The 16,263-nt window shown below is 38.1% G+C and overlaps 1 protein-coding gene across 1 annotated transcript in view; it reads right to left on the reverse strand.

The window, feature by feature from the left end:
• Positions 1-16,263, reverse strand: part of LOC109072450 (nesprin-2-like) — an 82,562-nt gene that overhangs the window by 56,278 nt on the left and 10,021 nt on the right. Inside the window, 29 exon segments of the mRNA XM_042777242.1 lie at positions 209-376; positions 457-615; positions 824-974; positions 1,076-1,231; positions 1,856-2,186; positions 2,189-2,458; positions 2,796-2,950; positions 3,534-3,685; positions 3,755-3,893; positions 4,152-4,261; positions 4,645-4,723; positions 5,377-5,558; positions 6,710-6,844; positions 6,985-8,202; positions 8,290-8,448; positions 8,534-8,710; positions 9,380-9,481; positions 9,664-9,801; positions 10,695-10,865; positions 11,049-11,242; positions 11,335-11,431; positions 11,815-11,983; positions 12,562-12,674; positions 12,765-12,929; positions 13,717-13,855; positions 13,946-14,058; positions 14,463-14,563; positions 15,393-15,592; positions 15,701-15,891. Coding sequence (XP_042633176.1) covers positions 209-376; positions 457-615; positions 824-974; positions 1,076-1,231; positions 1,856-2,186; positions 2,189-2,458; positions 2,796-2,950; positions 3,534-3,685; positions 3,755-3,893; positions 4,152-4,261; positions 4,645-4,723; positions 5,377-5,558; positions 6,710-6,844; positions 6,985-8,202; positions 8,290-8,448; positions 8,534-8,710; positions 9,380-9,481; positions 9,664-9,801; positions 10,695-10,865; positions 11,049-11,242; positions 11,335-11,431; positions 11,815-11,983; positions 12,562-12,674; positions 12,765-12,929; positions 13,717-13,855; positions 13,946-14,058; positions 14,463-14,563; positions 15,393-15,592; positions 15,701-15,891 — 5,634 coding nt within the window.

Raw genomic sequence — 16,263 nt, forward strand, 5'->3', positions numbered from 1 at the left:
CGTCCCCAAACTTTTGAACGGTAATGTAAATATCACTAACAATATCATGTTTCTTTTCCATAAATGTTCTCTTGATGACAAGTTACAAATTATAATGATATATTTTTCTCATTTAACACCCAAAATATTTAACATTGGTCTCCAATTCTAAAATAAGTGTATTTGAAAGTTATACCTAAAATTGTTTATCAACTAACAAAGGTTTTACCTCCATGACAGACACGTCCTGCTCTGTCTGAAAGGGGTTTGACTGAGCAAGTGTCATCAGCTTTTGGGTGCTCCAGCCCTCCACCTCTCCAGCCAACAGTAGGAGTTTTTCCCAAAGAGAAAAGCCAGCTTGAAGGTTGTCCAGATGACAGTCTGTCTTCTCAGTCACCTGAAATAGCAGGTTAATGCCAATACTGTACATTATAAGAGAAAGATAGTGAGAAATTTTACATTACTGAGGGAACATACATCAAGCCAGCGGTCCATGAGGGAATCAGCCTCACTCTCAAATGGAGTGTCAGCACAGTCTGGGATCCTTCTCATCAGAGACTGCAGCTGTCGACACACAGATCTTAACTCCTCCACCCCGTCCACAAGACCACTAAGATCTGACTTTAAACAGCTCACCTGCACACACAAAATATAAATAGGCATGCATTTATTCATACTCATTCTGACTCCAGATTTATATAATGAATATGTTATACATACATTTTTCAAAATATCAATCTGCAGTTAGAATTAAAAATGATCTAAAATGATACAGTTAATACTGCCATCTGCAGTCCACCAGGAATGGAAGCCCTGTGCCCAGTATTTTCCAGTAACTTTGTACCTTACTGATCAAGAGCTGCAGGTTGTCTTTGCCCATATAGGAGGCCTGATCACCAATAGTCTGCTCTGCTTTCTGCAAAGTGCTGCCTAAGTGATTTCGGCAGCTCTGAAACTTCTTCAGTGGTTCAGTCAGAGAGACACACTGTTCACGACTGAAACAGAAGCATGAAACCAGTGGGTCAATTTTGCAATATGTGCAGAAAAATGGCATTTCACAAAGAGCTTTCCAACAATCATGTGTGTTTGTCGTCACCTCTCTGTGACTGCTCTGTGTGCATTTTCCCATTGCGCCTGCAGCTCGCTGATGCCTCTGTCTAAGGTGCTTGTCTGTGCACAAGTATTTCTCAGATCCTGAATCTCTGAGTGTAGTGCAACCAGTTTACTCTCCATTTCTGTCAAGAAGCGTAACCTGAGAAAGAGAGAGACACTGGTGAGATGGAGACAGAGGCATATCGACTCCTTTATTGTAACCAGTTTAGAGGTAGAAAATTCTCAGAAGTCATTCCACATTTTACTATCTGAAATGGATCAAATATAGGTGTTACTGTGAGAAAGCACTCATGCATCAATCATGACATTATTATACATGTCTATACACACTGTGGTGAAAGTTAATTCTATTTTATATTGTATATTACAATGGTTATTTAAATTGACATAACTAGTAACTTGTTTTTGTATAAATTAAAATTAAATTAGAGTTAAACTAAATATGCTTAGAAATGCAGAAAAATTTATTGTATTTTTATTTATATTGTATATTGTAACTGTTATTTCAGTTACCATAACTAGCACCTTGTTATAATAAAGTTATAAAGGTACTAATAATGTTAATTAAAAAATTACAATATACGATATAAAATTAATTAAATTATTTCTAAAGCACATTTAATTTGTTTTATGCAAAACATGAGGAAAAAGAAGCAATCCTGCAATTAAATTCATTTAATTTATCATTGAAAATACTGCATGCAAAACAAAGAAAGAAAGAAAAAAAAAACAGAGAAGCAGTCCTGTTTTAAAGTCTGCTGACCTGTGCTGTAGTGCAGGAAGTGTGGGCTCCTTCAGCCCATTTTTTTCGAGTGCTGTCAGCACCTCCCTCAGGGTGACCTGCAGGCCCATCCTCTTCCTACTGAACGCTCTGTCCCTCTGTTCTCCCTCCACTCTTCCTTTCCCTCCTCTGTCAGACTGCTTCAGCCTTAAAGCCAGTCTGGCCTCGACCTCTTCGACACGCAGAGCCAGAGCTGAAACCATCTCATGACAACTGCCCGGTTTATCATCCAGAGTTATTCTCATACCAGCATCATCCAGCAATTGGTCTAGCTGAACCGATTCATCCCTGGCCTGCTGAAGACTTTGCCGGATGAGACTAAACTGTGATCTGATGCATTGTGAGCTGCACTGAGTTTGGCATTCACCTGCTGGAGATGGGACAGGAGGTTCACGAGGCCCACCAGGGCTGATTCACTCTTTCTCAGACACTGTCTTTGCTGGTCCAAGCATTTTGTGTGGTTGTGGAGCGTTTGCTCCAGAGGAAGAAAAGCTTGGAGCTCAATGCGACTCAGATGAGCAGCATCACTAACTGAACCGTCACTCTTAAGCAGAAACAGCTCCTTCTCGATACTGTCATCTAGACGCTGAACAAAGAGCAGAGAAGTCAGTTTGAACATGCAAAGTACATCAGTCCATGTAAGGTACATTATGCAAATATTTTAATGTATGCTTTGAATGAGTAAGCAAACATTTCTTAAAGGTAAACTTATACAAATATTATTTTTTGTTAGGTTATCAAATATTTTATATCCTAGTAATTTGTAGCATTTTCAACTTTTAAAAATTTTTAAAAGTTAAATTTATCAAATATTATAGAAAAATATTGATTTTTTAACAGCGAGAAAAATATTTAGATCTACAGTTGTCCGAGTGATTCTGAGGGGAGCAAGCACAAGTAGAAGCCACAAGCTGGACATTTTAACAGAAAAATTCATGTAGATTTGTGGGATCAGCAATGGCAAAGTTTCTAATATTCAGAGGTTTCTGAATAATCTGTTTGATCTGATCAGAAATTAGTCTCATCTGAATGTCTGCAGATTCCAGCAGCTCTACCGCAGTTTCAAGGGACTTCACCCTGAACAACATATGTATAAAATAACATTATTATTGTGCCACTTACACCGTGTCTACACTGTATGCAACAGCTTGAGGATGTCTAAAGTCAAGCAACCATTGCAATTCTAACTTTGTGTTAGTATGTCAGTGGACGCGACAAGCATCAGTTTACTGTCAGGGATTTGTCATGTCACATCCAGTGTAGACAGCATACATGATTATAATGGGTTCTATAGTATTTTTTTGTGTTGCACCGCGCTGCTCAAGTCTGGTGTAGACACAGTGTTATACTTTTGGCTAACAGTAGCTCTGCTCCAAAAGTTAGCAAGCTCCCTTGCAACATGGTCATGAAACATTATAAGTGACAAATTTGGACCAGCTTTTAAACAACAACAACTCTGTGCACCACAGAAATAGAGCTCCACATGGGAGGCCTGAAAATAGATTTCAATGAAGTTGAATATTGGACAAAATAGTTTATATTTATTTACTCTGAACTGTTTCCATACATACTTTTCAGAAATGAATGAGAAATTATTATAATTAATATTTTTCCTTATCCACAGAGTTTATCTGCATTCTGGATTGACTACATGTCTCACCTGGCCTGAAAGCACATCTGTTGTTCCTTCCACTGTTGAATAAGCTGAGTTCTCTCCTGCTCCATATTACAGCCATCTTCCATGTGCTGAGAGTTCTGGGAATACTGAAGCTCAAACTCACGCCACAGATCCTCTGTCCGGTTCTTAAGAGCCTAAATGAGCACACAGCTATTTGTATACAAAATGCACCCCAAATGCAGGAAAGTGGTGAGGAGACTAACCAGTAGGTGCTGGAGTTGAGTTCTCAGTGAGTCAGCAGAGATACTGGCATTGCTGCTGGGGCTGATGGGAAACTCTGATCCCAGCTGCTGACTGTTGTTAAGCAGCTGCAACTGGAAGACTGACTGAACAGCACTGTAGCTGGAAGGGGAAAAATGCATATACAAAGTGTGTACATAAAATGTTTTATAAGGATTATATTCTAGATTTTAATTAATAAATAACATGTATTTATTTCATAAAGTAATCATTATGAACATTTTAAATGGTAGCAGCATATAAGTTGCATATAGAATGGTCCTTTTTATATTTGATTTTTACATCTTTAGATAGTATTGACAGAGTAGGGAAATATATCCATTTCTTGATGGTTCAGTCACTTGTATCAAAAGTGTTTACCTGCTCTGAGTTTCCTCTGTGGTAACCTTCTCTTCCTGTGCTGAACAGGGATGAATGACGATCCTCTCTGGTATCTGTTTTATCACCACAATGTTGTTCTGGACAACACCCTATGAGAGAGAGAACACAGCGTCATTATAAGTAGGGGTCAAATGACCCCAGAACAAGCCAATACAGTGTTCAGCAGCCCTAGCCAGTCTCCTCTGAGCTGTCCATGTGCTTAAGAAGGTTAACAACGTCAAATCAGAGCTGAAAAGTTCTCATAAGTTATATCTCCGTGTTTGGCTACAAGCAAACTTGACCATGCAAAGAAAACGTGCCGTGTTAACACTGCGCAGATATTTAGCTCACAGATGCTCAAGTACCTGCCAGTGTAAAGTCATGCAGGTGTGAGAGACTGAGAAAGAATAATAAAAAAAATACTGCATTGGTCAAAAAGAGATAGATAGTCATGTCACACGCACACAGACATGCAGCACATGATCACGTGTACCTGTGAGTGGTCGATGCTTAGGTCATCCAGCTGTACAGTCTTCCTCAGCAGGACACAATCCCTGACTGCTCCCCCCCTGCTGTGAACACACACGTGCATGTTTACTTATATAGTACTATAAACATTTATATAAAGCTAACTATAATTACTATATACTAAACCTAACACTTGAAGAAAATGTATTTATGCATACAGTATACTATGACTGTGAGGTATGTACTGTACACAAGCACAAATACATAAGAGACAACAGTTAGTTTAGACTGTCTATAAGAAAGGACAGAGTTTTTTTTAAAAACACATGCAATAATATTTAAAATTCGGGGTTGTTAATAGTTTTATATGTTTTTTGAAGAAGTTTCTTATGCTCACTAAGACTGCGTTGATCAAAAATACATTAAAACAGTAATACTGTGAAGTATTTTTACAATTTAAAATAACTATTTTCTAATTTTTTAATTTAATCATCAGTTTCACATGATCTTTCAGAAATCACTAATATGCTAAAATAATATGCTCATTTGGCGCTCCATAAAAATGATTATTGTCAATATTGAAAAAGCTGTAGTAAAAACAGCATTTATTTGAAATAGATTTTTTCTACTATTACATGTGTTTACTAAATGTTTATTTCTAAAACATATACTGTATCAGAATATATATAATTAATATAATATAGCCTAGATATTTTAATTCTATAACCTCAAAAGTTCCACACTGTTTCTTACGTACCCATCCTGGCATGGTGCCAAGTCACTTCTGGAGTCTGTGCAGCACTGAACATTCTCCACCTTCTTTGTGTCTGTTCTCCGATGGGTGGTGCTGAGAAGAACACTCTCTGCAGGGTGCAGACTCTCTGTAATTCTTCTCAAGGCTTCCAGATGCACTGACCGCTCAGCTGCTGTGGCACATACCTGAGGTGTAAACCAAAACCAAACTAATTCCAAACTCTTTGACAATAATGATATAATGAAATAAAAATCTGTCTATCACAAAACATATTTAAAAAATGTATTCCAATCACGGTTTGGGGATGAACATCAAGGTTTATGCTAATGGGAGTTAATATCGGTCAGCAAAGGAGTCTTTGTAGTGTATGCATAATGGCCATTTCGAAAGAGTGCTTGCTAACTTGGCTAACTGGTTGTGACTAGAGAGAAATGCATGCAAAATGTGATATATAGATGAAAGGAAAACAAGTAACCATCTATATCAACCTGTCTAAACATGCATGCAGTCAATAAACGATCCCAGTTACAACAAAATCAACCCTTGATGATTATAAAATGATAAAACTGAGGTTTAAATAAAAACTACTAAATAAGGTTTAAGAACTTTCAGAGACTTGATGGACAGGAATAAACCTCATAAACTGATGGAACATCCATGTAGCGAGTAAAAGTTACAGGTACTGAGCAAAGAAAAGACTAATTTGGACTTAATGCAGTTATGTTCACATGCAGAGGCTTGTAGATTAAGGAATGTGTTAGCTGCACACACACAGAATTGCACTGACTAAACAGGACAGGGTGATATACAGTATATGGTAGATCCATCAAAAGATGCTATGATTTAATCATTAATGCTGGGACAAAGTCACATAAGAACCATGGTGGCATTGGTCAATCCAGCCAGCTGATCTACCCAGTATCAGAATATACCAATGGTTAGTAAACAAAAAACAAACTAGATTAAATACATGCACTGTATCACATTTCAGTATATATAACTGTAATGTTATAACATATTCATGCCTAATTCAAGATTTATTAATAATAATAATAACTATGTCCATACATGTCCACATGTTTTAATTATGCACTGTGTGGGTCAACCCCCATTGTATTTTGCCATGTTCAAAAATGAAGTGACCCAAAATGTTAACGATAACTAAAGCCCAAACAGAATGCACCTTTAAAACTTTTCAGGAAAACATAAATGGCGTATAAATATAAATAGTAATTCGCAAGCATTACCTAAACCAATCACAACAATCCAGTTCTGATGGTTTGTGTTTACAGCATACACTAATGCAAAGCTAGAAGGACCATGATCTCTCTCTTACCTCCCACTGGGCCCTGACTGATTGAGAGAGGAGGTCCATGTCTCTGAGCTGAGCATCAGAGCAGAAATCCCCCATTCCCTTCACAGCTTCTAGAAACATCTCCAACACTGCAGGCCTGAGAAGACGTGACACTGTCTATAGAACCAAAGAAATATCAGCAGTCATTAACAGCTTAGGTGTATGTGTTTTGACCAAAAAAATTTTGTTTTTTTTATCCATTCCTTGATTGCAAATAATTATCGGATTGAAAACTACACATTTTTAAATGGCCTCACCTGTTTTTTCTTGGCTTGTTTTTTAGATTTGTCTCTTGCACTTATCACAGAGATTACGTCCTGTATATGTTCATGCAGGTGCTTTCTGGCTTTATCCAGTCTGCTCCTGGCCAAAGCCTGAGCTCTAGCATACACCTCATTCTGTCCTGGTACATGGGGAACACCTGGTCCCTCTGATGGCTGTGGAAAACTGTGACTTTTGGATAGAACAGTTCGTCTTTGGTGTAGGGTCATCAGGGAGGTCTGAGGCTGCCATTTTGGTGGTGAACCAAGGTGCTGCTTGATTGGTGTTGTTTGTTGAGTCACTGTTACCGGTGTATACAAAGTGGTTGGGCAGGATGCAAGAGAGGTTACAGGCAGAGTTTGTGATGGCTCATGGGGCTGAGGAAAACTGTGACTTTTGACCAGAACCCTTTGTCTTTGGTGTGGGGTCACCAAGGAGGTTTGAGGTTGCCATTTTGATGGTGAACCAAGATGCTGCTCGACTGGCATTCTTAGTTCAGTCATGGTAACCGATGTAAGTGATGTGCTTGGGCTGGACATAGTTGAAGATGGAGACTGCAGAGGGTTTGATTGTTCAGTGCCACTGGTTTGGCCTGACTCTAGAGATATAACTTGGAGAGAGTCTAATGGTCTAAATCCACTGGTCTGGCTTGAGATAACCTGTAGCTCTGATAGACTGAAGTCACTGGTATGGATTGGGTCTATAAAGATAACCTGTACAGGGTCTAAGGGTCTGTTCTGGCTTGAGTTTACTAAGGCAGCTTGAAGGTCTGATGGTCCAAAGCTACTGGTTAGGCTCGAGTCTACAGAGATCAGTTGAACTTCGGTCTGAGGTTTCATTTGAACCTTCCTGCCAACAACAGATGACAGCAAAGGCTGTTTGAGCTCTGCATGTTGTACTTGGCATATAGTTTTTCTTTGGTCTTTTGGAGATTTATCATGATCCTGGGGGAGAACCTGGGGCTGTACGCCACTGGTGGCTTCCAAATGAGACTCCAGCTTGGAAGAATAGAGTTCTTGGCTTTGAGGTTCTTCTGGGTTCTCTGGAGAAAGTATGGAACTTTTGGAAAATGTCTCAATCTGATGGTGTTGAATGGTTCCAATTTGGGATTCAGGCTGAGAATATGCCTGTATGAAAACCTTGGAAGCGGGCCGTGCACCTTTAGGGTGTCCTTCACGCTTCACTTCATGAGAACTGAGCATCTCGGTAACCTCCTGAAAGACACACAGAAGGGTGTGAGAAGTTACAACATCATGATTTTAAGCTTTTCTTAACTGATACTGGCCTGCAATGAAATTCACCTGAGAGTGCAAGACATTCCGTTGCAGTCGGTCTAGTAATGCTGATGTTCTGAGGTAAGGCAGGGAGGAGATCTTTTGCACCGATGTCACAAGCACCTGCAGGTCCTCACCTTCTGTCACCACCTGTCCTTCCAAATGTAGACCTCTTGAGATCAGTCCCTACAATGAGAATCACAAGAGACGACAATGTGAAAACATTTGGTTTTAATCAACCAAATGAACTCAATAACTTGATTTTGCTCACTTTAGTCCTGGGATGTGGCCCCCAGTGGCCCCTATGCTGCCTTTCTTTTAGGTGGTGGCAGACCTCTTGGGCTTCTGTGCTCCAGTTTTCAAGCTCAGCCAGCCTGTCCTCGAGCAGAGATGTCGCTTTTTGGAGTCTCTCACACACCTGATCCACCCGGGTCAAAGTCTCAAATGTCTGCCAAGAAACATGTCCACAGTTTTGTTCAGCTCCTAGTTAAATCAATTATTCTCTTTAAAGAAACAAAGTGTTTAGAGTGTTGGTTGACACTCCAACATAGATGGTAGTACTACACCTTAACTTAAAAAATCTTGATGCAATATGTAACTACTACTGCGCACAAAATCATGTAGAAGTGCTTGTTTTTGTACACTTTTGTAAAGTTATTGTTTTGTTATATATCCTTTTTCCATCTAACAAGACTTTTTTTTTGTTAAGAAGAATAATAGTTGTTGAAGAATATTATTGATGGCATTATTTAATTTTGTCACATTATTCATAAAACTTCTGTATATTTTACAATACATTTTTTTACTGTGAATTCTTTTAGCCATAATAATTGTTCAATAAACATATGATTTTGTGACAGCCCTATTTCAAATAAATGTATATGTAAAAATATGAATAAATTAGTCTGATGAACCAGTTAATTGGAAAGGACTGACTCAAAAGAGTGATTTATTCACTCACAGACTCGATGACTCATGAAGATTGTTTAAAATGGTATTTCTGTGTTCTATTGTATAACTGAGGACAAGTAATAAATTGTTTCATTTTTGGATAAATGGTCTCTTACTGTACATCTACAATACATATATGTATAACCTAAAAGGAATATTGCCTGACCTCTGGAAGAGTTTGTCTGAGTTTCTGGAGAGTTTCTTCTTTGTAGTCTGGAGACAGAGACAAAGAGTTCAAATTGAACGCTGACATCTTCTTAATTATGCCCTGAGTGAAAAAAAAAGACAAGCATGAATATCCTTGACAAGAGAGTGGAAGAATGACTGTGAGAAACAGTCAAGACAAAGGAAAAGAAAAAAAAAAATTAAGAGAGACAAATAAATGAAGAAATATCTAGTATAAAAATATGAACAGTATGAAGCACAGCTAGGACAGAAAGATCAGAATACCTGGAGTTTCTTTCTGTAAATACGTAGAGGTCCAGATGACACCTCCACAGTCTCTCTAAGCACCCAGCTGGCTTCCTGCATCAGGGACTGAGCAGCTTGGACCCCTGGGACCGCAGCGATGGGCTGAGGGGCCACTGCCTGAAAACATGCCATTTTACAATAGTATAAGTTCTTTAATTGTTAAACAAGAACATCTTTTTTTTTTTTTTTTTTTTTAAATCAACAATAACAATCTTTTCAAGGGTGTAGAATGTTAAAAGACAAAGAACAAGAGCAAGCACATGCTTTGATGAACAACAAGCACAAAGGATGAAACAGAATGCTCCTGTGGTTTTGAAACACAATGCGCCAAAGTTCCAGCTTGTCAGTGTATTACTCAAAGAAAGTGAAAATAGTAGTAACAATTCACCAACAAGTTATGCAACTTACAGAGAGAATCAGGAAAGGCTGGGTCTTGGCAGTTTAAAGGTAAAACTCTTTATTCAATCAAGTAGAACAAGTTTAAATTGAAACATAACCAGGATTCAAAATGAACTCTTTTGCCACACCTACTTGTAAATTCACCGGCAATAAATATTTCTTACCAGCTATGAAACTTTATTTTGCATTATTTCTGTCCTTGACAATGGGATATATTTAGCTTTTTCCTTGAATATTTTTTGAGAAACACCTGCATCGTGTTTTCTGTTGCCAATACAACAATATTTGGTTCTCATAGTCAAATTATATACTGAAATTGATGGTTTAATATGAAAAATATTACATGTGACAGAAGTCAGTCAGTCAGTTTTATAACGGGCACCTTAGATACCCGAATGGAATAATTTTCACTGAAAATGTTTGTCAAAATTCAAATTGAGAGAGATACTGCTTGAGCTTTTGTCTCTTTGTTTTAAATCACTCAGACTGTCATTCAAACTGACTTAAAGTAATAAGGTCAAGTTTCTTTTTAAGTTACTAGAAATTGCTTTCATTTTTGTTCATTTTGGACCCTGCTGAAAACTAGAGTGGTCTGTCTTTACAAAACTCACAAACTTGGTCCTTTTTATAAAGTCAGCCCACTGTATGTTCAGTCTGCGGAGCTCTTCAGTCAGAGAGTGGCTGGTGGAGGCATCACTTATATCAATGAGAAAGTTTCCCGCCTCATTTAGCTGGGCTTGACGTGATCTCCACTCATTCAGGCTGGAGGATAAATGCTTGTGCTGCATTATGAAAGAGATCACAAGACAGATGAACCTCTGATAAAAAGCAACCACATTCAAACATTATGCCCTAACTTAAGAGAAATGACATTCATACATTTCAAGTGCAAATTAGATGTTCAAACACTTTTTTTGGCCACTGTATACTGAATCCTGTATTTAATGGCAAATGCTTTACAGTACCTCCTGCCCCTGTTCCTCTGATTGCCCCTCCTGCCCCAGGCAGGCCTGTAATAGATACAGGCAGTCTTTGTAGGACACCCATGCAGCCAGCACACGCTCCATGGTGGATCTTACTGCTTCTGCAGCTTCTGTACCGACTCCCGTCTCACTATCGGCCTCCTTTACCTGCCTGTTTACCACAGGAGAGTCGCTGGCTGGAAAAGATAAATAAGGCATAAAGTACAGGAAGAAGCACTATCTTTCATAAAAACCATTTATAACTGAACAGCCAACAATATAAACTTACCCAGAGCTGCTTTGTTGGTGTAACTGACTGCTGTGTCCTTCAGCTTATGAAGTGCTTCCTTCAACATCCACACCAGGCCTTGCTTGTCAACAGTGTCCTAAAAGGCATATAATCATTGTTTACAATTGTTTGTTTTTAAGCTTTTACATGTCTTGAAAAATGTTGTCACTAACAAGTGGTTAAATGGGACTACAGAAGTTGTTGGACGTGAAACGTCATCGCATCATCTACTAACCAGTCCGCTTTTATAGCATTGTTGTGTTTATACTTATACTCTTGCAAAATGTTCTAACTCAAACTTTCCATTTTGTAGATTTCAAATTAATTTTTAAAATTAATTAATAAAAGTTATGCAACTATGGTGTAGTTTATTTAATGCCTACAAACAGCATTTTATTTCTAGTGATTGCAGACGTTTGTGAAGGAAACTCATGGCAGGTTATTAGCCATTAGCAATGACTGCTCTATAGGGCCACATACATGCCAATCCTGTAGCAGAGAGTGCACAGACTCTTGGGAGCCGTAAGGTCCTCTCCACAGGCTCAGCTTAGACTTCAGACGTCCCAGCATGTCATAAACATGGTGCATCTGCTCTCTGTATTGTAGCTTGATGCCGTGGTACTTTGCTGTCACTCTGGCACTGGTGAAACTATCAAAGAGAATGAGGAACATTAGAAACAAACCTAGGTATCTTGAAGAGGACAACATTAAGAGAAACTGAGGGATGGTGCTGCTGAAAAGACCATCTTATGGCGCTTTTCCACTGCGTGGTACGACTCAGCTCGGATCGCTTTACTTTGGCTTGTTATAGTTGCCACCTTGTCTACTAACCACGATACAGCTATTTCTTTTTTCAAGTTGCTGCAAGATACTGCAGTGGCTGTTGCTGACTATTTAAACCTAGCGGGTTTGGTGTCTTGTGTCGCAAATCCTATGATGCTGGTAATGGCAATTCTCTCTAACCAATCAGTTGTATTTACGCTTCACATTTAAGTACTGATACAGCTTGCTTGGAACCTCAAGGTGGTTGTTAATAAAAGTGTTATGTGTTTTTTACAGTGGAAACCCCCCCAAAAGTGAGCCGTACCGAGCCGTATCATGCAGTGGAATAGTGTTATTAGACTAGCAAACTGTGCTGGTTTGTTGCTGATCAAGCATCCGATGTTCTAAACACTACAGTTGCTGGTCATTTCAGCAGGAAGCACTGAACAGATTTTGTTTTCCAACCGTCTCTTGATCTCCTCCAGCTTCTCGACTGGCACTTGAAGACAGCCATCATCATCTGTGTTACTATAGTGATGAAGGGTGTTCAAGTGCTGGCTTAAGTCCTCAACCAAGACCTGAGGAAACAATAAGAAGAATAAACATAAAATATACACATAATTCAGAAATACACAGTGAAGCATGATAATACCCATCTACACCCTGACCTTCAGCTGCTCTTGCTTGTGTCTGGCATCTCTGGCAGCAAGTGCATGATCTTCTGTGCTCCCACTGTCTTCAGACAACACAGCTTCCATATGCTGGAGCCACCGGCCCAGTGTGTTCAGAGGGGCTGGCAAACCTACATCAAGCTCTGTTCTGAACTCTTGCAACTGGGGAGAAGAAAGTGTGCAAAATAAAGATTTTTTTTCCATTTAATTATTTGAATATTACTTATATTACCGATCCCATCATTAAAAAAAAAAGCTAAAAAAAAATTCACACAAATTTTTATGTCAGAAATAAAAATAATTTCTTTAAGAATATATATTAAATATATAAGAATATTATATTTATTTTTAATTAAATGTTACAGAATTTTAAATAATTTAATATTTATTTGAACTGAACTTATTATTTACATTTATATTTATGCATTTAGCTGACCCTTTTATCCAAAATGATTTACAATGGAGCAACATAAGCTTTATTTATGATTTTATATTCAGCAAACTTTCTTCACAGCCAACAATATTCATAGTACACAATGCCAGGTTTATTACAAAGTTAGACTACTGTAGGTTATGTTTATTTAATTTAATTAGGGTTTTAATTTATTTAATGTAATAAATTACATTTAATGTATTTTTAATTTCTAGGTGAGTTATTTATTTAGGTTGCCATGCTTATTTATCTTATTTATAGCAAAGAATATTTGGACGTTATACTGCTATAAGGTTGTTTCTGCATTTATTATGTTTAAAGAAAATACGATTTTGAAAATTTACTGATATAAGGTTTTTCCATGACAAATATAACTTCATAATCAGTTTTGTTGTAAAGAATGATATTAGTGATTTATTTGGAAATTCCAGTCCATTCCCAAGACTATCAGAACTGTCGAATTCATATTTCTGTGTAAATCAGTATTTGATGACATATTTAATCAGCAGAATTCACCATCTCCTCCATGGTGTCCCAGGCCTTTCTCAATGCCAACTGCTCCTCACTTGGTTTAGCGCAGCGTCTCATTGCACTGAGAACTGGAATAACTGGACGTCGCTGGTCATAATAAGTCCCCACAAAGTTCTGAAATGCCGGATAAAAACATAGACACATTCAGGGCTTGTCATAAAGTGAGTGTTGTACATTAGGAAGTGATGATTTACCATTTTACATTCAGCATACCTGATACTTCTCTGCATATCCCTTCCCCTCTGTGGAATTCCATGCCCCCAATAACTCCTGACAGGCTCGTTCTAGCCAGCATTTCATCTCTGTGGCTTTCTGACTGGGTGAAGCCTGAGGACAGGGCAGGAAACATAGAATTGAATTAGAGATTGATTGTCAAATCAGAAAACAAGCTGAAACAAGTTGTGGCTGATTCTGGAATGATATTTTGAAGAGGAAAACCATGGAGGAATTCACAAGCGTTCTGGGATGTCTGTACCTGTTGGAGTGGGGAGGCCAGCACAGCAGGAGTGAAGTATGCAGGGAAGTTGACAGGAGAAAGGCATGTGGGAAAGAGTAGAGATTGAAGCTGCATCCAACCAGGAGGGGGCAACAGAGAGTAGGAGGAAGTCAAGTTGGAGGGCCATAATATGGGAAAGGGGGTTAGAAAGAGAAAGAAAATAAAACCGAATAAAGAAAGGCAGACCAGCAAAAGCACAGATCCAGATGGGAGCTTCAGTTGGAGGTGGTCTTACCTCAAAATCGTCATCAGCTACGGGCAGATCGTTGGAGTACTGCAGGAACTGAGCAATGTATGTCATGATAGACTTCTCATCAGGGTTACTGACATCAATGTCTGAGAGGAAAGAGAATTTAAATGTACATAAACCGTCAATAACCTTTATAAACTTTTTGATGCCCAGGGCCCCAAAACATGACTCCTGTATATTTTCATGTATAAAGACTTGCTTATATTGTAGGAAAAAAAAAATATTTTTAAATATTGTATAGACATATTTAAATTGGCTTTTATACTATCATTATAATTGGTAATATCATATTATTATTGTAATAATATATTATAAACATTATCTGGGAAATATATAGTATTTTTGTATTTAGTATTTATTTAGTATCCACTGTTTATCTATTTTCCAGCAGTGGTTCTCAACCTTTTTGACCAACATTTTCACCACATATTCCACAAAAATATTTTTAGCCCCCATGACTTTTCCAGTTGTTCATAATCTACTGGAAAAGAACTATTTTGTATTCACAATTTCTACCTAATAAAATATTTTAGCTTGGCAAGAAAAATGTAACTGCAAAAATGTAGAAACATTTATATTTATGATAAAAATGCTTATAGTTTTAGAAATGTATTAATTTATTTTTTCACAAGTGAAATCACATTTTTTAAATTAGCTACCTTATAAATCCAGGTTTTTCAAAACAGCTGTTGAGGGTGTAAATTAAAATAAGAAATATCTCGTAGTTGTTTTGCCTTATTTTAAATAATGTTAAGTCATCTTAAGGACACCTTAAGGTCCAACTAGTTGAAAACCACTGTATTAGAAAAAAAGTTATAAAATAAATGTCTAAATGATTAAATTGTTTTTATTTCTTTGTTAAAAAAACCCTATAAATAGATCATGTTAATGGATAATGCTGCTAAAAGCTTTTACCTTCTGGCTCGAGCAGTCTGGGAATTCTGAGCTCCTTTTCAGCGAGGTGAAACGCCCTCTCCAAGTTTTCCTGGTGGCTGCTGGTCTGGACTTGAGAAAGGTCCACCAGATCAGGTCTGAGAGAGCAGAGAATGGCCAGAAACACCTCACCACTCCTCCAGCTGGACTTAAAGTCCCTCACACTGGCTGAGCAACCAACTCTTGAGAAAGAAAACAATCATTTTAGAGGAACAATCGGTGTGGAAATTAAACAGACTAAACAGTCTGACATTCACAGTGCATGAAAGCATAAGCTGGATGAAGCTCACTTCTGGCACTGGTCCCGAACCCACAGGAGCAAAGCCTTCTTAGCAGACAGACGGAAGCGGGTGCGGAGCGGTGATGCTCCTCGAGGAACAGGACTACTGCGTGGAGATCCAGGGACAGAATCTAGACTGGACAGAGAGTCCAGGGAGGATGAACGGGATCCGTAAGAGAGAGTGCTGGCTAGCTCCTCTATCTGTAGTAATGAGGAGAAGTGAGCATGTTTAATACAGATCTCAGTTCATACATTCACAAGGCAGTATATATATATATATATATATATATATATATATATATATATATATACAGTGGTGCGAAAAATTGTTGGCCCCCTTCCTGATTTCTTATTTTTTTGAATGTTTGACACACTTTAATGATTCAGATCATCAAACAAATTTAAATATTAGTCAAAGATAACACAAGAGAACACAACATGCAGTTTTTAAATGAAGGTTTTTTATTATTAAGGGAAAACAAAATCCAAAACTACATGGAAGAGGTGAAGAGGTGATTGCACCCCTGTTAAAACTGTGGGTTATCACACCTGAGTTCAATTCCTCTAGCCACA

This window comes from Cyprinus carpio, chromosome A20 (genome assembly GCF_018340385.1).
Source record: "Cyprinus carpio isolate SPL01 chromosome A20, ASM1834038v1, whole genome shotgun sequence".
Lineage (NCBI taxonomy): Eukaryota > Metazoa > Chordata > Actinopteri > Cypriniformes > Cyprinidae > Cyprinus > Cyprinus carpio.